At 40.3% G+C, this 26,763-nt stretch overlaps 1 protein-coding gene across 3 annotated transcripts in view; it reads left to right on the forward strand.

Moving 5' to 3' along the window:
- The first annotated feature begins 19,779 nt into the window (after positions 1–19,779).
- Positions 19,780–26,763, forward strand: part of sphkap (SPHK1 interactor, AKAP domain containing) — a 32,653-nt gene continuing 25,669 nt past the window's right edge. Inside the window, exons 1-4 of one of the 3 annotated variants that reach the window (XM_069147854.1) lie at positions 19,780–20,018; positions 20,441–20,742; positions 23,031–23,133; positions 24,854–24,964. In XM_069147854.1, the coding sequence (XP_069003955.1) occupies positions 20,708–20,742; positions 23,031–23,133; positions 24,854–24,964 (249 nt within the window). In that variant the 5' untranslated portion in view covers positions 19,780–20,018; positions 20,441–20,707. Of the gene's footprint in view, positions 20,743–23,030; positions 23,134–24,853; positions 24,965–26,763 lie in introns of all 3 variants that reach the window. The other 2 variants (XM_069147853.1, XM_069147856.1) reach the window with 2 other exon arrangements.

The following is a 26,763-nucleotide window of genomic DNA, read 5'->3' on the forward strand; positions in this document are numbered from 1 at the left end:
CAGAAGATAATTGTAGGTCAAAACGTCCTTGGAAAGAAAAAGTACTTGGATCTGTACGTGTAGCAGAGGTGCATAAATGTGGTTCATTTGTCATCGCTGGTCTTCAGGAGTGTGACTACCACATAATGAGTATTGATAGTATTGATGTATATTCTTTTAAAGGTGACTGACAAAATATTTATTTTAGTTCTTAGGATATGACTGAAGGTTACATTATTTTACGTTTTGTCATCTTTTTATCTTCTTTTCTTCAACTTCTTTTTTTTAAACTTTGTTCGTAATCCACCTTGAATGTGTCTAATGGAATTAATACACTTCTATTTCATCAATCCAGCTGTCTACACAGGCTGCATAACTCTGCGTTTATAAACACGATTGCAAACCAAAGCACATCTTTTTAAGTTGAAGTTTATTTTAATAACTGCAGTGATTGTGTATTGGACTTTGAGTTCTGCCAAAACATAGGTGATCTACACTCACTGCTGTTCATGAATACATCCTGTGTAAAAACTGACACTTGCTTCGTCTGCTAACGTGCTGCTTACATTATGCCATAGTAGCATTTGCAGACGGGGTGCAGTCGACAGCTGCGACAGTGGTGCTTTGAACTAAATCCTGACATCAGCATGGTAACATGCTGTCATTGATGAGACAAATATTCTATGTTTATTTGGTATAATGTCTACCAGGTTAATCATCTTAGTTTCGTGTGCTAGCATGTTTATTGATTAGGACTGAACACAAAGTTGAGCTAAAACTGATGGGAATAGTTTTGCAGGTTTTGACTCACAGCAAGAAGGTTCTGGGTCTGTACCTTGCTGGGTTGGCGGCCTTTCTGTGTGCTGTTTACATGTTCTCCCCCAATGCCTACGTGGGTTCTCTCTAGGTACTCCAAGGTGTACCCCACCTTCACCAAGTCAGCTTGGATAGGCTCCAGCCCCATGACCTTGTTCAGGATAAAACAGATTTAAATAATGGATGGATGGAAAGGATTGACCGGGTGTTGTGTCAAGATTCAAAGCTAGGGGGGGACATGAATGTCTGTACCAAATTTCTCAACAATCTATTCAACAGGTTTTTTTGGACCGACAACTAACAGACCAACATTGCCATCTCTATTAACCCCCAACCCCCGACCGTGCAGTGGAGGCACCACCAGCCTCCACTGCAGAGCCCCAGTCCCCGAACAGTTCGACCATTATGTTGCAATTCCTGATTAACTGCACATTGACCTTCACCTGACACAAGCCCAACTTTTAAAGCCTGTTAACATCAAACCTGTGGACCCTAAACCATTTACAACATATTTATATACATAAATAACATAGGAACATATTTCCTAAGTAAAACATTATTAAGGTATCCAATACAACACCTCCAAATATACTCAAGTCGGCACTCTTGTTACATGCAGCTTGAAATCTTGAGTCAAGTATTTGGCCAAAAATCTTTGAGCACTTACACAGTCTGGCTTCGAGCTAGGCTGTGTATATTGCTATGTAGATTGCTCTATAGAAAGCCTGCTGTGCTCAGCATATTGCATGACACCCCAACACGGTGTTCAAAGAGCTCTCCAAATTGTTTGGGGGGACATGGATACCAGTATTGAAAGCAGTGTGCTTGCTTTGCTTTGTCAGAAACACAAAATAGTCTCAAATCAAGAGCTCTTCACACAAGTATGGTGAGCAGGGCTGTAGTTGTTACTTGGTGTGCAGGTGTGTGGTGCTGTAAGCGTGTAATCATTGCTCAGGGTGCTGCGTCTGAAGTAGACTAATCAGAGAGGAGATGGAACCTCGAACAGCGGGTATAAATCAGCCACGATTTTCTCACCGTCTTTTTTCCACTCTTTCTCAGCATCGTTCTGTTTCTCTTGGTGCATGAATGAGCTCGCCATTAAGCAAAACAATGCAAATAGGGCTGTGCATTTGACCATGCTGCCCTCCCTTGGCTTCTTATTCATAGCTTTTAGTTTCTATGTCCTTAATCTCCAGTCTTTCCATTTCCATCTCTATCTGTCAGATATAATTAAACTGTAAGATCCATAAGATGCACAAAAGGTTAAGAACTTAACTAAGGTTAAGCAGTATAGCTGGGTTAGAGTTTCAAACAAAAGGATCAGTGCACGACCGCTGGACAGGCTGTATTTCTTTGTAGGTCATAGGCAGTTTTCTTTTGAGGTCTTGGTTTTACAGGCTGTACTGCAAAATGTTTTCTTCTGTAAAGGAAAAGGAAAACATTGATTTTCAGCAGAAGAACACAAAGAGTGACTTTTCAAGCCAGTGGTGGGAGGTGGGAAAGGCTCAGTCACGAATGTTGTGCCAACATCACACCTCTCAGTTTGCCACCAGGGTCAAGGAAACGGTTTGGAAACCGGAGCGGCAGATTAGATGCACTGACCGTGATTTGTTCATCTGTAGAAAAGCTGTGATACACTGACTTGCTGGGCAAAAATTAGCTGTTATATTTGCTGTCACCAGTGGTCTCACTCAGCCGGTGGAGTGGCTGTGGCAAGTGCCAAGTGCCAAGTGCCATCATTTTACCATTTCATAATCCTCTCTCCTCTAAGAGACCGGCAATTCTGGCAATTGTTTAAATCAAGCACTGGTCACCAGGGTGATATTGTGAATGCAAGAGGCTGGAGGTCAGCGTCTGTTCTCCTGGCTGGGGACCAGCATCTGAAAACACAGAACAGCAACCTATAAAAGGGGCCGATACTTTATAACATCCATGGCAACACTCAGGCAGGGTTATCTTTATGGTTTTGGTGATAAGGAGAAGGGTTCTTTGCCGCTCACTTCGTCAACATTGTGCCAAACTGGAGAAGAAGCATTTTTAGCAGTATGTTTTGAACCATCACCGGAACGACTCGGTGATTTCATTCTTTTTACAACAATACTGTAAACCACGCTTGCTGCTATGTCAGGCTGTACTCACTACTGTCAGATCATCTTGAATCATAGCCTCCTCTTCATTTGAATGGGGCCAGTCCAGCTATGAAGGATGTGCCAACACAAGGATGTCTGGGCAAGTAAGTTGAGCTTCGCTCGGCATTTGCCTCAATACAATGCAACAATATTTGGTCGTCCACTTAAATCATTCGAGTTCAATTTTCTATTGGATTATTTATTAATGAGACTGATGTATTTCTACAGTTTTATCTTTCAACTCTCGCTGTAAAAGATCGAATATTGGCCTCTGATAACTTCACTAAGTTGTAAAATTCTCTCATAATATTATAAACTGCCTTGCAATGTTTTGATGTTTGAGAAGCCAGCGGCGCACACTACATTGTTAAACGCCGGGCTGATTTCTGTCTGAACGTCTGCATAGACACAGTGGTCCTCTGAGCTAAATTCTACAGAGGGGAACATCAGTCTTTGTACAAATTTTATGATAATCTTCCCAATAGTAGTTGTTCATCTAAGTCACTTGGATGCATCCTCTGGAGAATATGAATACTGTATCTGTACGTAAGTTTTCTTTCTACTACGTGTTTGTTGAGATATTTCAGTTTCAGCGGTAGGGATGGGTATGGTTAAAATACATTTTTATTTTATTATCTTATCCATACCCTTATCTGTCCGGTTCTTTATTAATACTCTTTTTTTCTTGTTCATTTCTACAGTTGTTTCAAAAAAAAAAAATATTTGGCTTATGAATTTTGGAATTATAGCATTTATTTACTGGCAGACAGCATAAACTGTACTCACACTGCTTTGCTTATGTTCACATAGCTATAATACTAACTCCATACTCTGCTCCGGTCACCAGCCTCACTATCACACACAGGCACTCTCTTTTGACCCCGCACTCACTGTGCACAAAACCTGTTCATTTGGCTTCGTCTCTGTGGAAAAAAGAAAACATTTGGGTGCAGCGCCTAAGTGTTATAACGGTTTGGGGAACCCCTGATATAGATGGACCAAAGCCACAGTTACATATTAGGACTGTCTGCGGAGCTGCTTCACAGGCCAGGGCTCGGCACACGGAGGAGCAGGAATAATGAGGATCGGGACCGAGGGCCATTATAGGCACAGAGGGTCTTTTTTCATGGCTGATGGCTGATATACTGCCAGTGGAGTTTGTTTAAAATGTATTGTGTGAGGTGAAAGGGGTGCTGCGTTTTGGGGTGAAATGATTTTTAGTCTTCGGTAAAGTTGATTTCAATGTTAGCCCCTGCTGGTATTATACAGTAATAAGGTAATTAACTCGGAGAGCTGAGACGAACATATGCACTTTACGCACAAACACCAGCACATTGGCTTACGCACAGATACTCTGATGCACAAGCAACACAAAATGGATGTGAAGACGCTCTGCATTAACATATTTATGGAAACCCACACACAACAACACACCAACCAGAATGCTTCAGCAGATGCTCTGTGGTTGTCGGGATCAGATGGACACTGTTGTATCTGCACTGGAGGCAGCTTTGCGGTTATAGGATGTCTGAGTAAACCTGGCGTCAGCCATCTGTCCCTGCCGCTCACTGACTGGATCTCGCACTGCTTCACAAACAGTGTGTTATAAAGGACACTTCAAGTCTGACATTTGCTTTTGCGGTCTTCAAACAAAGGGATGAAGAGTTAGCTGGTACTTCCCAGTATAAAGCATACATGCAACGTAATTTTAATTTTTTTTTTTTTTTTATCATAAATGCAGAATAAACAGCTGGTGTCACTGCAAAATATTTTTTAAAAAGCCAATCAGCACCTCTGAAACTCACTAATTAACTCTTTATATTGTGCTTGTTTGATCTTGTTGTTCATTACTGTGAGGTTGCCAATGGAGACTTCAGGAAGTCACTGCTCCCAACCAGGAAATGGTCACACATAAGTGTGTAAAAACACAACTTATCTTTTTTGCGAAGACATATTCACAGTTTTTAATGAAACAAGATAAAAGGCGTTAATGAGTGATATTTAAATATGTTGATAGCAATGTTTTTACCTTTGGACACCGTACTATACAACTATTCCTTTAAGAGGATGAAAGCCTATAAGCTGTAATATGTGGCTATGTGGCTGCTTTTTGCAGAACATGCAGGCCATTGGCCTTTTTCAAACTTTTACTTGACATAGTAGCAAAGTCACAAGTGTTATTGATAGTAGTTACAATGGCTCTGTTCACTTCTAAGTAAGCGCCGAAAGTGAGACAGCATGAACAATACAAGGGCCCTAAAATAGAAACACCTAAATGGAATTTGGCCATCATCGATACGATCATTTGTCTTCTTCTTTTCCTCCTGTGATGTGTCAAAATGCATACAAAAGGCCTTTGGATAATATTTTAGAAGTGAAGACATGCTGTGATGCTGTCATCTTTATATATGATAAAAGCTTGAGAACTGACCGACAAAGTCTCGAGGATAAAAGGAAAAAAAAGAGCAGGACAGTGAAGGGGGTCTCAAGCCAGTTTAGTGAAACTCCAACTCAGGGAATTGCCAGCTCAGTGCATCCGTTGACTAAGACAAACTGTTAGCTTACAACCCGCAGCCTCTCCCACAGGCGCCTCCTTTATGACCTTTCAGATGATTGCTGATTAGGAGCACTCAGCCGCCTCCAGCGAGAAGAGGGAAGCGAGGAGAGCAGAGGGGAGGTGGACGAGGGCCATCCTATCTAAACAACAGTGTGTACTGCGAAGTATTGTCATTCAGTGTTGGCAGTCTTTCCGCTGAGTTGAGCACACACTCTGCAGATAGAAAAGCATCAGTCACTCGGTTAAAGTGTTTCTTCAGCAAACAGGGACTGTTTAACCGTCAGGTTTTTCTCACCGCTTCATGATGAAAAAAATGACTCTGTCCATTTCAGTATTGCCGCTGTTCTTCAGGAGGGACGAGGGTGAGGGATGAGGGATGGCTTATGACGATAATTCTGCGTATAAGTATGCATTAGCCAGTCACGTGGCTTTGAGGGCACCTTGAAAAATGCTATTTTCTACATAATGGCTAAAGTCAAAATGTTAATGTTTTTCCTCCCTTTAGGCTTTTTAACTATTATTTTCAACTATTCTTATCACAGATAAGGTCTTACATTGTATTGTATATAGAAATTTAAGATTGAAGCTGTTTTTGTCTTTTAAAAGCATCTAATTATATTGGAAAATTATAATATTTACAAATAAATAATTTTGTCTCGTGTTTTGGAGAAAATGTTATGGCTGCATGGATCATGGTCACTCGTAATGTAAGGCCTTGATGTTCCCACGTATGATCATATGAAAAAACAAATATGACAAATAAAATCCCTTATTAGTGAATGTGCTTTATAAACATATTGCGAAAAAAATAGGAGTGGAATTACATTGCTTTCCAAACATATTTGCTGCTGATATGCTGAAACATGTCGATTTGGGGTAATATAGTTCCATGGTTTCTTTATGAATTTTTGTTGCACCACGCACAGAAAAGACATTAAAGTAGAGCACAGCCGGACCCATTTTTTTTAATCTGTAAAGGCATTGAAAACATGTTCATGTATGGCCACAGCTTCAAGAGTATCACTGTCATCCAACATGCTCCTCTGTTGTTCTCTGGTGGCTTAATCTATTTGGTATCTATATACTGTATTTAAAGTTTATATACAGAACTTGTGTGATGCTTGTTCATGTGCACATAGACCAAAATGTTATATGCAATATATATGAAAACGACCAGCAGTAAGCATGATGGTATGCAATAACCCCGGATTAGATTACCTCTATTATCCATGTGTTAATGTATCGGTGCCCAATGAACAAGTTAAAAGGCTGAAATGGCACAAAACTTGTTTTTTTCCTCTCTGCTTTATTTCCACTCTTCCTGTGTTTTTTAAGGACGTATATCTGGGTCAAAAGCAAATCAGGAAGATCAGACAAATCAATAACATTTCAAATTAACCCGGTCTGATGTGGCCATTTCATTTCGCCCTCAACCTAAAATACCTGTTTTTAGACCGATTAGTTTTACAAAACAATTGATTTCATGTAACACATTTTTGACTTATTCTCACCTTTTAGTCTGCGTCTACATCACATGACTTTCCAACAAAGCTTGCTGGTGTCGATTCAGGCCCCAAAACTACACGTTCAAGCAAAGGTCATCACTCTGGATTAAAATGAGTAATGGAAGTTAAGTTACCTGGTTTATATGATGTAAATTAAGTATATACAGAACATCATCTTACTTAAATCAACGTTGACTTTTGCTCACTGGCGGCCCGAACAGCGGTCTCCTGGGTGGAAGTTTAGTGTTTGATCCATCCAATCACCCCTGACCTCCTCGCTATGCAGACAGTGTAACTCTTTCTACTCCATCACATGACCATCTTCATCTCAAATGAATGCTTCTCAGTTTTTGAGCCATTAATGTGAAATGAATAAATTTTGCGTTGTGCACCAACGTAAACACATGCTGACGATAGGCTGAGCTGTATAGTCACTTGTTTTGAATGTTGTTGGATGACTACTATCTTTTTCAAATCATGACAACACCAACAAAGCACAAATAATGTTTACCATAATAACGTGAAAGGTCTCCAAGGTTTAACCCCGTTCCATTTGTAGGGCAGAGATGAAGAATATGGTATACCCAGTAAATGTTTACTGAAACGTGAAAAAATTTTACCGGCTCATATCAGAGGGGAACAAAAAAACAACAACCAAAGGGGCAAAAACAAATGGAGTTGGGAAAGAGGCTGGATACTTGATGAAGCAGTGAGGATGGGGACAGAAAGAGAGAATGAGTCAGCAGCAGCTTTCACACTCTCCCCGTCTGAGGACAGATGTTTTCCTTAGATTAATATTCTCACTCAAGAGTTTATTCATTTGTTATCCCCACCTTCACCAGGTGATTGCATGCCTCTGGAGCAGCCAGAAAGGCCCTTTTTCCTGCAGCCACAATGTCCAACCTGTCATAGATTTGAATAAATGGTACTGATAAACCATGATTGTAAGACTGAGAGTAAAGCGGGGCTAAATTTAGCCCGTCACGGAGCAAGGGCTGGTCCGACTGTTTATGTACGCTCCATTATAGCATTTTCTTTTCTTCATTAATTTTTAAGCAGTGGAAATCTTTACCACTAATGCCTCTTTCAGACTGGTCATTATTCACTCATAGCCAGTTGTGGGCACCTGATACTGTACTAACAGCAGCAGTCATTACAGTTGCTCCTATTCACTGTGGTCTTAATTGATCACAGACTTGATAGGTGGCCATGAATTATGAATCACTGTTTCCACCGATGTCTGACGGTGGAGTACGGTGTCCTTCTTTCACAGTCCGCAGGTAATAGAGTGGGCTTTAGTAATAAGGTACGAGTCCATGATATTGATCTGTGGGAGGTTATTTCCTAGCATTAGAAGGGCTGATCAAATTGCAGACGTGCGACTGTGTGCACTCCGACTCTGTCTTTACGTGTGCACACGTAGAAGAGTAAGATGGAGCGATCAGAGTTTAATCTCAGATCATTGTCTTTTGAGACTAGACTATGAAATCCTCAGACATAAATGGATTTCCTTTTGTCTGATAATTATCCTGTAAATCCCGACACAGCTCTCACTCTCACCTTCACCCCGACCTGACTTAACCTACAAATCCTTTGTTCTTTAACATCTGATGCCTCGTTCAAGCCCTCTACCGACCACATTTGGGTTCTTACCAGTTTCTTTTTTTCACCAAGGTTTTTACAGAAAACTGAAATGCATTTGCTTTGTTTTGTTATTTTCCTAGCGAGGTGAGTGAAGCTAAAACTTAAACAAAAGGATGAGGCTCAAATCTGATGCATTTTGGCAAAACATCAGGTGATTCAGGTCTGGGATTTTTGCCATGACGCATTTTTTTGTTTCTTGTACTCGTGCAGGATGGAGATTCTTTCATCTGGGACTTCCATGTCGGCTCCTAAAAAGTGTTGCAGTTTAGTATTATTTTTACTGAGTGCCTTTTTTAACATCATGCCAAGGACATCAGAGGTACATTTTTAGTAACACTATTTGAATGATTTTGAACGTGGACCGTGAGCAGTATGAAGAGAAATAAAAAATAAAAAGATATCCAGCTAAACCCGAGTTTTTTCGTCTCTGATCTGCTCCATGTCTGTATAATATCTACTATAATATCTGAGTCTACAGCTCTGCTAAAAGCTTTTTGATGCTGTATTTCGACACAGCAGTGCTAACATATTCACAATCATATTAACAGGCTGATATTAAACAGACAGTGTTATACTCATGATGTGTACACAATACACTGGCTCACAAGCATGGGCAGACTTACTCTAAACTAAATAATTGATATTCAGTACAAAATGTAATATTAAGAAACTCTGCTAATGAAAACACAATATACATATTTTTTTATCATTTTATTCTCGACATCAATAAGAAAGTATCATGATTACTAGATCACTCTGACATACTGTTTACTCATAGAAATGCAGTCCTCCGACAGTAATTATCTCCATCAGTGCCACATTTCTGCTTTGACATTTCTTTACAGAATGTTTCAATGGGGATCTGTATCTACAGCTACACAGATGTTCCCTAAATGCCTACTGCAGTGCACGCAACACATGTTGCCAAATTGGTTAGAAAATGTAAACTAAAGGGTTGTAATATAAGATTTAAGTAGAAAATCCAGTGTTTCCCCTTCGATTGCGCCCCCCCCCCCTCCCTCCTCCCTCTGAAAGAAACACATGTCTCAGTCAAAACCTACTATATGGCTGGAACTTGTATGAAACTGGAGGGCTTTTTTGTGAGAGTCTCTGTTGTGTTTTGCAGGCGTCTTGCAGGTCGCAGTTTTCTGTCCTCTGATCTCTGTGTCTCACTCAGCGTGAAGCTCAACCTCTGTTGCATTGATACGTTGTGGAGCAGACACAGGTGAAAGACAGCGAGGGGAGATTGTCCGCTCGTCAATCGATCGCATTGATAGCGTCGTTCTCTCGGACAGGTTAAAAAAATAACGGGTTGGCGATCCCTGCAATACATTTACCACAGACGGCATAGACGACCTTTTAAAGACAGATCTTTGTCTCCCAATAATCCTCACTGTTCTTATAGTTCATAATGCTCCATAATTATGGCACGGCCTTGACCTTCATTGATTCTGCTGCCAGTAAGAAGTGATAATTGCATTGTGGAGTCAAAGCACCTGGTAGGCCATTTGTTCTCCATGTTAACTGTAATTGTTAATTAGGTCCTCTCTTGATGTTGGCAGTGTTTCCTCTTTGGCCCGTATGCATACAGCCAATGGGTGCTTGCACCTTACAGCAAAGTCAGACCAATGATGACCAAACAGGTTTGCACCCTGTGACCACCACATGCTGCCTGATTAAAAGTTAACACAGAAATCAGACTCCTTTTACTTGTTCTTCACTGCTCAGTTTCTCAGACCGAGTCAGAGAGGGGTTAATCTTTGAATTAGACATTTTGATAATAAAAAAAACAACAGTGATACCTTGTTCTATAAAGCCAGTGTTTCTTACAGTACTGTTATGCTGGAATACTGTATTTTACATGGGTTAATTTTTTTGTTCTTAAGGAAAGACTGAATCTGCTTTCAGGAACCATCAGACACCTGGAGTATTTCCAAAACCCTTGAAATGAAATAGAAAATAACGTATATACTATTACACAATTTAATACTGAAATGCAGAAGGACCATTAATTTGTAGGTTTTAGACAACCTTTTTGGAAGCTAATCTAATTACAGAACTGACAGATGGTATTTAAACTGGGCCCAACATGACATCCAATTGATAAAGACAACACTTGTGTGAAATGATCGCATGTGTGTGTTCTTTGTCCACATTTGTTTTTCTGCCCTGCAAGATTAAAGGGTCTAAAAAAAAGTAAAGAGGGCTATTTCTCTGCCATCTGAGGAAGATTAGGGTGGACAGACGCTAATCAACTGCCAACTGAGACCAAAGTGATGGATAGAGAGAATGAAAGAGGGGTTTACATTCAGAGTAGGAGAAGGGAAGAAGAGAGGGGGCTATGAGTAAGACAGGGAGAGAGAAAGGAGAGATATCCAGATAAAGAGGGAGAGATTATACAGTCTTCTATTCAACCCACGGCTCAGCTTTTCAAAGGATTTTGCAGCCTAGAGAATGGACTGTGAAGTCTTGACTCAGACTACAGTAATGTAGCAGTCAAATAACAGGAGATATTGTGTCATATTTTTTAGAGTCTGTGTAGAGCATTGCATGTAGATATCATCTCCCCTGAGGCTAAATCAAAGCAGTTTTCCATGCACATTCGGTACTGATATTCCCATCGGAATTAAATACAATTTATATTATCACCCAGCACGCCTGTCACTGACTTGGCTCAAACAAGGCCGCTGGCTGCGCCTAGCACAAACCGGCAGGCATCCTCCCAGCAGCAGACCGGAACCGCAATCTGTCACCAACACCTACTGTAGTCCAGTGCAGCTATCACCACCTCTCCCGCCATCCTCCATCTCTCACCACCTTGCATCAAACCCTGCTACAACCTTTACTGTACCATCTCCACCGTCCTTCCCTCAAACCCTCCATCCATCCTCACCCTGCCTCCAAGACCTTTCACTTCATCTGTCGTTTACTGCTTCAGCAGCCAGTTTAAGATTAGAATTGTACTCTTACAATGGTCTAATGTATGATAGCAAAAGAAAAATAGAAATGGAAAGCATGAAGACTTCCAACAAAGCAGATTTTAGGGAGAACATTTTAACATAACAGGCAATATTGTAACATGACATATTTGAATAGATGCCCCCCCCCCCCAATTTATTTAGTCATCAAAAATATTAAAATGCTGCAGTAGACTGAAAGCAATCATATTGTGCCTAGTCAGGCATCCATAGCACATTTAAACACAGCAGAGTTCAAGATGCAACAGTGGCTGATTGTAGCAGCATGGCAGTTCTCGACTCGATTAACATTTATGATTATAATGTCAGGTCTAAGTTGATTATGGAGAGCTACCAGATGTAGTTCAAGCAACATATATGGTTTAAACTGGATCTTCTCTGTTAATACACATCCGCCTGTTAACAGCTGCTTGGCGCTGTATTTGTTTTGTGGCTTTGTTAAATTGTCTGAAATTATGTTACTTGAAAGAAAAATGTTAGGACTTCAAAAGAAGTGAACTTGTCGTATCTCTGTTAGGCTCCTCATTGCTGCTTGAGGCTACATTAGCTGGTACTGTATCACACCCAAACTTCAATCTAAATTGTATGTAGTTGAGCTGGATTATGGGTAATATAGTCGGAAGGTGAGGAGAAGGAAGAAGAAGAATTTTACAGCTACTGTTTGCGAAATCAGAGAAGTGCTCTTTTACTTTTTTGATTTTTGTCCCGAAAAACCCCCCAATGTGCCTGTTTTAGTATCTGAGTGCATAATGTTGTGTATTTAAAATCAAAGCATTAAAAATACAGGCAGTAATGACACAAGTGATATCAGGAAATTGGTGTAGTTTACAGTCAGGACAAAAAGTCTCAAAATGTTGTGGTCTCTATCCTGAAATTTAATTGGTGACAGATAAATGTCACACTCGGGGAAACTCCTTTGAAGTGTGCAACACATTAGTGCATTAAAAGGTGCAAGAGGAGCACGTCAAAAAGGGCACATTTTGGATTTACATCGTGGCGCATGCAGTTTTCTGATGAACAGTAAGAAGCAGAGGCAAATCTGCTGAAATAACACAAACTCAATTAGATGTTTGAAAGTGTGTCATGGAAATGCACAGAGGAAGAAGCCTGTCCTCATTCCGAGGGTGTCACATACCGTCACTTGTCAAGTCCATTGGCGACAAACTCAAGGTGCCATTTGGTGTTGATACCATGACAACCGGATAAAAAAAAAATAAAAAAAGAGGTCTTGCCTAACGTAGCAACATAGTCCATATTCCAAAACCTAAACATTTGGTTCTGGTGCCAGGCTCTTCTCTGTGACGCTAAGGCTGACTTTGACGAAATGTCTATATTTTACATTGGGATTAAAACAGGTTGCAGTTGATTCATATCCTGATCAAAAATACTGATAATTGCTTACACCTGAAGAATACGGCTGATTCATATTCAAACACATTTTTTTTGGGGTGTAAACATGTACTCTTCTGCTAGAAAAAAAAAAAAAAAAAAAAAAAAGCCTGTAATGGCCAAATAACTAGATCCCTTATAGAGAGAAATGTATTGAAGACATTAACTGAAGAAAAACTTATCAACAGTTAAATTCTATGAGTAAACAAACACGCTGCATCAGTGTTAATATAGAAATATGTTAACACAGCAAAACTCTGGAGATATTTATTATGCTGAATTTTATCCAGAAATGCCCAGCAAATTATAAACATTTCAGTATGAAACTGTTTTGATGAAACCTTTGAATAAGAAAAAGAAAAATTCATAATTAGTTTATACATATTGGAAAACATTTTGCACATTATGACTCTGTTTATTTTGTTATTGTCCTGAGTGTACAATGAAATGAGTATACCAGCGCTCATTTTGTCACTGAGAAGCAAATCCCAGGACTCCGTCCTTCATTAACCTTTCCATGTGTTTATAATGACCAAGTTCCATAATCATAATTTTTATTATGATGGGAACACAAGTGGAAAGCAAGATGGATGGAAAGGTTAAACACAAATAAAATGGAATTACTGAGGTGAGTGGGGCCTGTGATTACTCTGATTAACAAGGCCATTAGCTTTAATAGCTTCCAAGAACTGACTGACTTTCCTTCGTCAGAGCTACTTGCATTGTACAGTGGTCATGTATGTGTGCATTTCTACTTGTGTGAAAACTCTCAGTTCTCTTACAGAGATGGGTCCAGTTGGAACTAATGGGTCTATGTCCACTTTCCTGATCTAACCACCACCCTGATTCAGGGTGGAGCCTGTAGCTGCCTGCCCCGAGTCACAGCCTCACTGAGAGGGGAAAAACTGAGCAGCCTTTCACCCTTTGCCTGTGGTTACTGCCATTCGAAGCACACGAGCCCTGCACACATCAGTGTCAACTGTGCAATACTGCCATCCCCCACAGCGTCATCACACCTCCATCTGAGGTTAGAGCAGACACTGATGAGACTCGATATTATAATCTACACGTAATGCTACATGTTCAGTAAGACATTTTTCTTGATATTTTATCAACGCAGAGGCATTTGAAGACGTCTGCCAAAAGAGTTGTGGGTTTGTTGTAGCACTGAACCTGGTTTGCAACAACACTGACTTAATTACATGATAATATAGGTATTATATGATATATTAGGTATTATAACTTGAAGTGGAACTGTCCATTTTGTTCTATTGAAACATTTACAGCTATTTAGCCTAAAAATGATGCATGCGTGTAGCTTCATTCCCTGGTTGTCTCTTCTTCCCCTCACCTCCTGACTGAGACAAATTGTGGCTTAACAACAAGCCAGTTAATACTTTACTTAATACCAGCCAGAAGACAGGATTGTCTCCATCGCCCTTAGATATAATGCTATGTTCTTTTTACTATTTTTTACAGGACTTATTTAGACGTGTTGCAGTACATTTTCAAAAGTGTTTGAATTTCAGTTTGCCAAATTTGATGACTTCTGGGTGTTTCTTAGAATTTATTGGGAGAGTTTGGACACTTGGCTATGAATCACTGTGGTATTTCAGAATACTGCCCATCTTTACCTCACACATGTTCAGAAATATAAAGAGCAGCATCTGTTTATTTTTTTTCCTTGGCTGTACAGTAACTAGCAGACATCCCGACATCAAAGCAAAGGTAAAAGAAGTCGACGCATGCTGTGCAGGTGGATTCACATGCTGGCTCTATGCTCATTTTCCTCTTGATAAGACCTGTTTACTTATTTACTGACTGAACTTCCACTGTGAACCCACAGGCCCCCCAGTTACATGGTTGAACTCCTTACACTCCTCATGTTCTATAAATATCTTTTTATGTCACAACTGCTCAGATTCATCGTAACATCTTCTCCTCTCACCTCAGTCTCCTGGTCTTCCTGGTCGTACAGTATTTCTGTTTTGTAGTGGGTCACTAAATTAAAAATGCCACCTCTGTGACCGGTTTTTGATAGTGAGGGAGCCTATACTCCAGCTGATTCTCTCTCCGTTCGTTTTTGTACACCCGGCTCCCTCAGATGTCTCCTCTGCTGATGAGAGCAGTCTGCGCTTTCATCTCCACTTTAGTTGTCCTTCCATCTTTTATTTTAAGAATGTGTGCAATGGATTAGTTCACCCCCTGAAAAGCCTTTGGATTAAGATGTGTCGAGGGTGACAGAGAGGGTAAGGGGAAAGAAGAAGACAGAGAGGGCAAAGAAAAAGAGCACAAAAGAAGAAGAAAGAGGGAGATGAGGAGAGGGAGTGGTGTAAAGAGCAGAAGGGGGAAACACTGGCGAAGTCAAAGGAGCTAAGAGAGCCTCGTATTTACACGAGAAGATTTGATTGCTGTTAGTGTTTGGTATTCAGCATCTGCACAGCTTCTTGTGCGACAGTTTGTCTTGTAGTTCTTCTGGGTTAGCCGTTACTGGTTGTTTATCATCTGTCTGTTGGCTCTTTTGAAGAAAACGCAAAAACGGACTCTTTGTTGCTACGCGACTGTTTAAAAACTGTTTCAGCCCAGTTTTGATTCCCTGCAATCTTTTGCTGGAATCATTCGATGTTGGAATCTTCAAAACCATCAGCGCCCTACACGCTGAGCCTGAATGCCAAATGCATGCATACCACACAGAGCTGTCAGGAGATTCTGACATCCTATTAGAAACAAAAGCAAGAAGAAGTTGCGTCATGAGCTGCCCTTTACTGTCTGTCATTTACACCTTTTAGTGATGATGTCAAGTTACTAGGCATTATAATAGGATTAGAAAAAAACACACACAAACACGTTCAGATCAGTCATACCACTTGGAGGTGGTCTCAGCTACTGTAGGTGCATGGTCGAAACTCCACAGCATGATTGCGTTTTTACGAACAAAAATCCACCTTGCATGAGCAAGTACAGCAAACATTTATAGTAGTACCCTACACTTGGCATTACTTTTATTGGACATAACATTTATAGTTTTTGAATAATTTAACAATTTGTCGCAAAAAATCTCCATTTAAATGAATGTAGAAAATGTTCAAGTCCTGAAACACTTTGTCCACTTTGAGCTTCTAATACTTTAGCATACTTTCAGCTAGAGACATCATTAAAACTTTAAGCAAGCCACAACATTTTTTTTAAATTTACTGTATTATTGTGCTTTTAAAAAATATTTTATAGTTTTTTTAGTGAGGACAGTTTAAGTATGATAAAGTTTATACATCAATGTCCACCAGTAGTAGTACCCATAGCTGGTTAGTTTCCCCTTCGAAAAAGTTATTTAAAATGAATGACTTGGCTTCCAATTACCTGGGATGCACATGGTTGTTGTAGTTTGTAGTCCACCATCTCCACTTAACTAATTTGTATGTTAAGAACGGATCCCAATGCCAAATAGAGAGACATGAACTTTTGGATTGCATATCATTACCGAGAAAATGTATACAGATGAAGCCCACATGCACATCAAATTTAAGGTTTGTGACACCTATCTAAAACTAATGCAGTCAGATACAACAATCTCACAATAAATCCTATCTTCACAGTGGTTGTAACTATCTTCCAGAAGGAATAATTCTACTATCATTTTGGAGGCTGCAGTTTGCGATGATAACTTGTATTGTGTTCCACTAACCGGTGTTTTTATTGTTTGGTCCCTCATATTTATATCAGTAAAAGGTCAGCTGAATAGCGGGAACAGATTGACCATTACAGTCACGATAATGACCATCGAGTTAAATCGACACTTCACTAAAAAAGGTACAAATGTTATAATGATAATAACCTTCACTCAGGTAAGATTCATAGCTGTATTTCAGTGTATTTGTTTATAGGTGTAGGCTACCTAAGACACTGCCAACTGACTGTAGGTGTCAATGAGGCCAGGACTCAAATTGGGGGTATGATTTAAGCCACAAATTGTACCCAAAACATTCCAAACTACTTTGATATATGCTTTTCCTGTAGCTGTTTTCTTTCTACCACGTTCCTGTTAAAAATGTAAATAAACAAATTATAACATAAAATATAGGCTAAACGGATTTCCTTTTTTTTTTCCATTGAGATCCACTACGTGGTCTGTACAATCTAACTTCACAATCATTGCCAACTACAGACAAACAGCAGGGCAAGAATGGAAAAAGCTGCTGAAACTCTGAGAACTAGATTCCACGGTGATTCACTGACGCCTCCCAACGTATAAAGTGGTATTGCAAGACGTGGCTTAAATCGTATTTACTGCACCTTTAACCTCCTTTTCATATGAAAATAATGTAGAATTTGTTTGAAAAAACATTGTCACTATACAACAAGTGTAAATTCAATATCTGTCTTATTTGTTAGTGATTAAAATTGTATCTTCATGAACTGTAGGGTGTAAAAATTGAAATTTGTGTTCCAGTGTGATATGAAAATCTCTGGCTTTGTGGTGATGCTGGTATACTTCATGTTCTTATCTCAGATCCTATGTCTATATTTAGACAGTGCAGGTGATGGAGGGGATTGTGATGTTCTATTTGGGTCACCTTTTAAGGTCACTCATGCACACCACCAAACAGAAATATCTCAGATGATGTGGGTGTTTATGTTCTGCCAAAACCAAAATACTTTTCAGCTCCATCCTTCATACTGTATACTCCTTGCATACATTTTTATTGTAGCTGCTAGGTACTTGATCAATGTCACAAATAGTCACATAACGGATTGATTACAATCCGTAACGTACTCTCAGATTGCTGTGTTGTATTGAATTTATAACAACTCTGCAACACAATCTGTCGTTGCTGTCTTTTTAGAAAATAATATTATCCATTGGCTGCATAATGTAAAACATTTGACATGTTTTTGTGTTTGGGGATGTGTTATTCCCTTTGTTTAGGATGGTTGTCATATTAACACACGCAGTCTAAAGAGGACAATGAAACTCTATTCAGTTTGTCTAAAAAGGGTTCTCGGACACACATTAGCTTCAGAGGAACAAAAAAACGTAGATAATTCTGTGTTTTACAGGCTACATTCAGTGTCTATACGTGTGTACTTACAACAAGTCTGAAGTTTCAGTTATTCCTTGTTTGTCTTGACCTGGTAACCTGCAGCTTTTGGGTTAAACTGGTATTTGTCTTATCATTAGGTCCATGCTGAAGAATACATTTAGCCTTTTTTGCACCTTATCATAATGATTTATTTTAAAAGATTCATCTGGAAAAATGGGTTTCCTCAGCTGAGAAGCATGAAATTAGATACAGTACATAACCGTGGAGGACATTAAGAGTTGGTGAGAAGGGCTGGCTAATGCAGGACTTTTGCTATTTATATCAGAATCTGTAAGAAGAGATTCGGGTGAAACTGTCTGAGCTTGTCATTTAGGATTTTATGAATGTCTTCACTAATTTAAAATGAGCACATATACAAATGTGAAAGAGTATTTTATTTAAATGTTTCATTAAATTGTATCCAACAAGACCTAAACAAGTCTTGTAAACACATGGGATCCCTGTATGCTGGTTTGCCACACCAAGATTGCCATCAAAGAAATTAGATTTTGATCTTGTTAAGAGTTGAATGAAAGCGTTTGGTACCTAGAGGGAACACAAATCACATGGTAGCTGATAACGGCATGAAAAAAAAAGTTCTATGTTCTTTGAGATTAAGAAGCATTCCCTTCAGCAGAAATGATCCTTTCAGCAGCAGAGTGAAAACCTCCACTTTGGCTACCATTCGACTCCGCTAAAAGCAAACTTTCTGTCTCTCCCCCACACATACATGCACACAGACACTGTCAGGACCCCCGCCCTCTCAGGGCTCTCTTTAATATGCACCATTTTCTTCATTCTCCTCCCCCACACTTAATCCTCCACACATTAGCCTCAGTGGAATAACGGAACTGAAGGTCACAGCTTTTTAACCCCTGTTGAATTTTTTTTGTGTCCTCAACCATCAGACACACCGAATATACATCACTCTCAAGGATCTCTGATTGTTCACAAGATTGATAAAGATTATGGCTGCTCAGTTGGCAATTGGAATTTTTTTTTTTTCTCCATGCATGTCATAGGGATAGTACCGGTCAAAACTCCTCAGGGTTCCTTTATTGAAAACAGTGCAAAAAAATGAAAATGCAGTTTTTGGAGCTGCAATATCTCTGAAATAAATAAAGCTTTAATTAAGTGTGCGTAAAGGGAAAGTGGTCACTTGTAATGACAAACCCACAAAGAATGATTTCCGACTGTGTGGTTTCTCCTGGCTCCACAGATTGATTTAACGTTTCAGCTCACCGTTTGTGTCTCATTTCCTACAGCTTTAGACTATCGTGCGTCACTCTCACCGCTCTCATCAGTATAATTCCAAGATGCAGCAGGCAGCTGTTTCCAACAAACAAGCTTTGACAAACTGTACACAGGTCGCTCGGCAACAAACAAGCACACTGTGGCGCATTTAGCAGCCAGATATTTCCCTCAGAAGTTGGAGACCGAGCTAAAAGAAAAGAGTGTACATGGAGAAAGCTCGGGCAATGTCCCTTAGAGCTCGGTCACGTTTACTGTACAGAAACAGAGCAAATGGTAGGTCAGCCATAAAATCTGTTGCACTGGCCTTAAGAACCAAGAAGAGGTAGAGCACTTGCCTGAGGAGTAGGAGAAACGATGGAGGTGAAATGCCAGCCACAGTAACAATACACCCGCCACTAGAGGGCAGCTTCTCTTTGAGACGTTTGGCGCAGCCTTGGCATGAGAAGAAGTGCATTTTCACCTGGGAGGCTGGAGCAGAATTCGAGGGAAGAGATGATCTTTTAAGCAATGTGGTTTTAGTACCTAACCCTAACCATGTGTTTTAACTCGGTGCTTGTGTTTTCCTGACCCACCACATGTTTGTTTTTTCCTTAACCCTAAACAAGTGGCATATGATTCTCTTTAGTGGATTGGCGGGTGTACTACAGCTTTGACGTGCTATTGGATTGGAAATTTACATGCTGCTGAAAGTAAGAAAGATTGGAGTTCTGCTGGAAGTGTATATCATAGCCTGGATGTATTCCCATCTTTACAGAGCATGTGACTCAGCTGTAATTCATTTGAGTTTAGATGGGAGATGGAGCCTATTTATTTGCTACTATTACTGCCCATACTGTTGGGGCTGCGTTCTCGACAGCCCATGCGTTTTCAGTGCCACCTTTTGTTTTTATCCGTCTCCACTGATCAATAACTAAAACACACTCACGTTTTTAACCAAAAATGCTTTATACTGTAAGTGATTCCTCTAGCAATGGTGTATTAGTAGCAAAACAACAACAACTACGTGCGCGTGAGTGTGTTGCACATGTGCGCGTGCGTCATCATACGCGCGAACTGCCCGTGCCCATGCGGTCGCCTGCGTCGTGCTGCTCGTAACGTTTGATCCATGCAGGGTTGCTGCGCTTTCACTCGGCACTTGGCGGACAGACGCACAGAGCCAGCAGTGAAGCGCTGCTGCTGATACCGCTGGGCTCAGTTCGTCACAGTCCTCCTCCAGTCACGGCGAAGCAGTCTGGGATTCCTTCAGTGCTCGGTCGGGGATGCGCATCTGGACCAGAGAGTGTCCCGGGGACAATTACGCGTCGCCGCTGTACCTCTCTCTGTCCTCACACGGAGAATAATCGCACTGCTTAAGGACTGTTTGGTTATTTGTGACAGAATGGCAGGCGCAAAGTGCCTTCTGAAAACGCCGAGGTAAGATAATTTCCCAAACGAAGTCCTAATTTTTTTTTATTTGCACTTCAATTGCATGTCTAATATTCAGACTATTGCATCTATGGTGAAACTTATTTTTTCCTACAATATTTCAAATGAAAATTTGTATCGATATTTGTAGCACCTTTTTCGGATAGGTATAGGAGCCTGTTTGAGAGATTTTATTTTATTTTTTATTTTTTTTACAAACGCTCTGGAATGATGTGTGGCGTGCCAATGCACCATATCGTGCTTTATTGATCCAAAATGTGATTTTTAGACTGTGCAGAGTGTCAGTTTGTGCTCAGTGTTAGAGGAGCGCACTAAATCTATATGCAGTTGAGCCATATAGGCTATACTGTCAGTGCTGTGCAGTAAATGAGATGTCAGCTCGCCCGGCCTGACTGATAGAAATGTGTAGCAGTGACAGCAGTCACGTTTCCCATAGAAAGGTTCAATTTTCACACTTTAAGAAAAAGCTTTAGTCCCACTTACTTATTTCATCCAGGCTAATTGATTCAACTTCAAACTAAAGGCTCCTGCAGTCTATCGGCCCTTAACTTGCCACATTTATTATTTTTGCTCAGTGGAATGCTTTGGAAACACAGGCTACCAAAAGTTCCCTGTTTGGGGACAAATAAAATGGCCCTCTCGTCCCTGATGCCTGAATCCTCAACCACACAAGCTTTCACAGTGAATTACAGCAGCGGTCTGGAATGACTGAAAGGCAAATATTTCAGGGGTTAATTGTGGCCTCACATCAGGTTGATGACTGCTGGCTACTCGGGGCCCCTGGAGCACGAGAGCGCACCGACCTGTCAGTCATCCCCGTGTCGCGATGGAAAGGTCCTTAAAGCTCAAAGATTACATAGGAGGTCGCACGTGGCAAATTTATTCGGCTGGTCTTCGGTTTTCTGTGAAAATGTATTAGCATTTGCATGAAAACCACAGACATCGATTTAGCATGTTTTTTTTTTTATTTTATTGTTGGGTTTTTTTTTTACAATGTTTTCACTTACATTTTTTCAAACTGCACATCCAGTTTTAGTTTTCTACATGCGTCCAACACATTCACGGCATAATAATTTCCTCTGTGTGTGTGTGTGTGTGTGTGTTGGAGGGGTGTTTTGATGTGTGCCTTGCAGATATAGCAGCCTATTTAAAGCGCATCATATCTACTTATCTCCAGTATGTCATCTTTTTTGTCAGTGTGTCTGGCCATTCACAGCAAACTCACTTTTCCTGTCACAATTATTTACATCAGGCATGTTCATTAACTGCAAATAGTTAGAGTTGTATGATCCCTGTGGGCTTTCAAAAGGGAATGCTTTTTATTTGCTTTGAAATATGTGGATTATAGAAAAACAGCTGTTCCTATTTAAATATGCATCCCCAGTCTCTTCATTTTCCAAATTGATCCTCATTAATGCCATTCCAGATAAGCTTCGATTTGGCTTATCTCAGTGAAAGCATGCACAGAGGATAATGATGCCTCCCTGGGATTTTTGAGTTCGCTATGTTGTTTTTAAGGCTCACCATAGTCTGACAGACATCCCCATCAGTACAGTTTGTTGAATAATGTTGTCTTATGCACCAAATAAAGGTCACGTGTTGTATTTCCCAGTTTGTCCTGTCACCTCTGCTGTCTAAGTCAAATTTCAGGATTTGCCAAAATGGCCATGATGTTTGGACACTTTATTGCTCAAGTTGTGTACAGTATTTGTGTGATATTAGTTTATTTTCCCGTTCAGAAATTGGAAACTGGCCGAGGGTCTCTTGAACACACTGATAGACTTCTGCAAAATGCTGCAATTCTCTGTTTGGTCCAGCATTCACTTTTGTATGTGATTCATGCGAAGTAAGACATCACATACTCTACATGGGTTCCTATAAATACATGATTAGAGGGTTTTGACATCAAAAGACTAATATCTGAAACTCAGTGAATTTTGGCGGATGTCATTTTGATTGGTCATAGACTGGCACATTTAAGTCCTGAGGCATTCAAACCAGTCTTGACCTTGTCTTGCTAGCCTTGCTAGTGATCAAGGTGAAGGAATTAAGTATTTAGCACAGCAAATTGAAATACTTCTACTGTCTGACAATAGCTGTCTGGTTAGTTCACTGGAAGAGTGCCACAGCTCTACACTATGAGCTAATGTGACAGCCAATGGGCTGCTCCTGTCAAAGCGGGGACTACCAGTCCTTACTGATTTACGACTTTTTAAAATGAGGATGGCTGACGAGAACGTGGTCTGACAAAGTCTCTGTGCCCTTTTGCCTTGCAGTAACTTCCAGTCGTCTGCCATGTTTGAAGGCTCAGATTCTATCGAGGTGGAGGGAGGCAGCACCGAGAGCACCGTGGCATCGTCCATCAGCGCTTGTAAGAAGGTAAAGATGGTCCTGCGTGTCTTGTGTGTTTGAGATGGGATGGAAGTGTATGACTACCTACCTGTGCCCACCTGTGTCTGTATGCTCTATGACCACACGTCAACCACGTCTTCGTTTTTCTTTTTTCTCTGCTCTCAGCCCGTGCACCTGTCCATCATATTTGTCCTCCCATCAATTTATCTATTTGGGTGTTTCCAGCAGTGCAAGAAATGTTTATTTCCTCCTCCCGGGGGCAAGTGACACGCAGAGGTTTGTGTAATAAGAGGAACAGCCGGGTCCTCAGGTCAGCCCAGTAGATTTATCATCTCCCAGTGCCAGAGAGACAGGAGGGGAAATAGTACAGATCAGCGGGCTGAGGTGGAGGTTAGATTGAATTTCCTTCCAAAGTGTGTATTTGCGCGTGTGCCCGACTGTACTCTATGTGTTGAGGTGTATTTGTTGGTGTCTGGTCCTAATTAGCCTACGCTCATGATTTTCGTGACTTCCACTTTTAATGTCCAGTAAGGACACAAGGTGATGTCTTTCTGGCTACACTGACCTGTGCCAGCAGCCTTTGATACGATCACTGCCGGTGAGATCAGCTGAGTCGACGTCACCTTTACCTGGCTGAAGGCCTGCACAGATGGTCTATTCCAGAGGGTGCAAGCATAAGGGGGCGCAATTTGTCACTAAAAATACACAACGAGAATGCACATGCGGGTGTCATATGTCAAAGTGAATGATTTTATTTAGAACCTGTGATTTAAATTTTTTTATCTGCTGTACATCAGTCCTACAAACACTGTTTGAAACGTAGTGTCTGAACACAGGAAATAGTCTTTCTTCTTCTTTTTTTTTTTTTTTTACAAATAAATAAACCATATGGTCAAACCCCATTACTCTGATGAGCATCAACATAATCTGTCATTTCATCCATGTAAATGATACATTGGCTGGTTATTAAAACAGCTGAGTCAATAATCTGTGACACGAGTATTTTGGACACTTGTCTGTCATTGACAGCAGCAGCTGTGTGCCTGCAGGTTCCATCCTAAAGGCTTCATTAAAATGTTCCTCCAGGGAGGAGCGCATATATATATATATATATATATATATATATATATATATACATATATATAGTAGAACTTTAGTAGCACTTAAAATGGCACTTAAAATTGCACCTACTGATTGTACTTTGTAGTTTGGCTTTCTTGAAGAAATTGTATTTTCTTGATTCCCGTTGTTCTGGGTTTTGTACCCTCATGGTTGAAATGCACTTATTGTAAGTCGCTTTGGATAAAAGCGTCAGCTAAATGTAATATATATATATATATATATATATATATATATATATATATATATATATATATATGTAAATGCAGTAGCATTTGTAAATGTAATGTAATATATATATATATATATGTATATATATATATATTACATTACATTTAGCTGACGCTAAAAATATATATATATATTTATATATATAATTCACAGTGTGTGGTTAGCTGATATGTTATTGATCCTGTGCTGCGGACACTTATCCAGGAACAAAGTTCCTGGAGAAAGGTCTATTGATCCCATCAGTGTGGAGGGGAAACAGAGAGTGGCAGATGAAAGTGAATGGGTCACTCAGAAGGTGTGTGTGTGTGTGAGGGGGGGGGGGGATCATATGCTCTGTGGGTGTCTTTGTGTCTGTGTTTTTAGTGCTACTGCATTTGAGTTCATGTGTGTGCTGCAGGTCCTGTGCAGTAACAGCGTGCTGGACTCATCGGAGTACTGGCTGAGGAATGAGAAAGCTCTGTGCAGACTGGGCCTGCTGGATGACGACGCAGAGGGCAGCTGCACCATGGTGAGTAGCATACTGCGCATGATGAAACATGGATACCATTCTGGCAACAAAGCTGGACCAAATCAGTCCCAGTGTGTCTTTAAGCTGCAGGACGCATGTTGGCGACCTGGAATGACAGCGAGGAAACGGTTCGAAAGTGAAGGCAGACATGATGTGATATGACATCTAAACACTTTTCAATGTCTTGCTTTAAGCAAAGAGATGGTGGAAAATAGTTTTTAATGCAAGTTGCTGGCACTTCCTTGCTGCTATGGAGTTGACAGCCTTTGTTCATACAATTTGATTTGTCTCACTTGATGCATTGTGTTGACAAAGCAAATGTCCAACACAATGGCTGTACTGACATTATTAACCAAGATATCACTTTACTCTTTCACTAAAGATATCTAACAAAGGAAAAAAAAATCATATGAAATAGTGTCTGTATTTCCACACAGTTTCTCCTTCACAAGATTTTTACAAGTGATGTGGAAGCAGAAATTATCATTGTTGCAGTGAAAGTGAATTGAACAGGAGTGTCAGAGACAATACTTCAAATAGATTGAAACTGCTGCATGATCATTATTTGTGATCACAGCATCTGTCTGACTGTCCTTAGTATGAGCTTGTTCAAGGACTTGGTGGGAAAGGTGGAGTTGATGTTCCACATGCAGTAAATGTACCTGAACATCCGTGGTTCCCAGTGTACCGCAGTATGTCACTGCTGATTACTTCGCGATTTCCACTGGAGCATTTTCTGTTAAAGGAGCGACACAACAACAGCTGGACGTCCAGCAGCTCAACTTTACAGCTTGCTGCAGTGACGTAGACATGTACTTTAGCGTGCATCCATCCGCACACTGCGACATCACTGGTAGGTGTGAGCACAGGTGCAACAAAGCAAACAGTGAAACACTGCTGTTCAGCCAGGTGTTGTGTTACTCATGAAGTAGACGATGGAACAGAGATATCACCTTAGATAAAATATTAATGCATTTTCAGATGAAATATTCATAAACGATATTACTTCTCATGCTGTCAGCTGGCGCTCATGCTGATTTTTTTTCATTATTTTTGCAATCGCTGTCAGCATTGTTTCCAGTTTTGTGACTGAACAGCTCGCAGTTTGCATTCTTGAATGAGTTGGAAAAGTCAAATTTCCTTTTGCATCTAAAAATAGAGTATTATTTCTCATAAGCACTTTGCGTCTTTAAATATACCAGAACATGTTCTTTGTGTAGATGTCATAAACTGTGCAATTTTGTTCTGCTGTCTGATTTTCAAATGCTCAAGCTCACTTAGTCTCAGGGGGTCCTTAGAAAGAAAATGATGTAAAGTAGTTGGTTTTGTCTGGTAAGTGCATCTCTGTCATGTAAATTGAATCACACACTGTGACTGAAGTAGATTGAAAGGTCACTCCTGCAGTAACACAAACTCTGAAGTAGTTTAGTAGTTTGACCTTCAATACTGTTACTGGACCTGTCCTCTGTCCTCAGTCCTCTGTGTGCCTCTTGTCTCAGTCAAGGTCTGTCAACTCAACTTCAGGTGGCCTTACACACAAATTGAGTTTGTCTGACAGCAAACTGCTCACATTTGTTTCATCTATTTATTATAATCACATTTACTTTTGTGCATATGTACGTGCTAACCAGGTGTCTGGCAGTACTTCCTCTCAACATGATATTTTCACAATAAATGTCACTTCGGCCTCTTATTTTGAATCAAGTCCCTTCATGTGTAAACTATTTACTTTACACCGACTTTTATACTGGATTTAAATTGCCTCACATTACCATGAATATTAACTCGGGAATAATTAC

Source organism: Embiotoca jacksoni, unplaced genomic scaffold (assembly GCF_022577435.1).
Source record: "Embiotoca jacksoni isolate LCO1_2020_lvr unplaced genomic scaffold, fEmbJac1.0.p SCAF_14, whole genome shotgun sequence".
Lineage (NCBI taxonomy): Eukaryota > Metazoa > Chordata > Actinopteri > Embiotocidae > Embiotoca > Embiotoca jacksoni.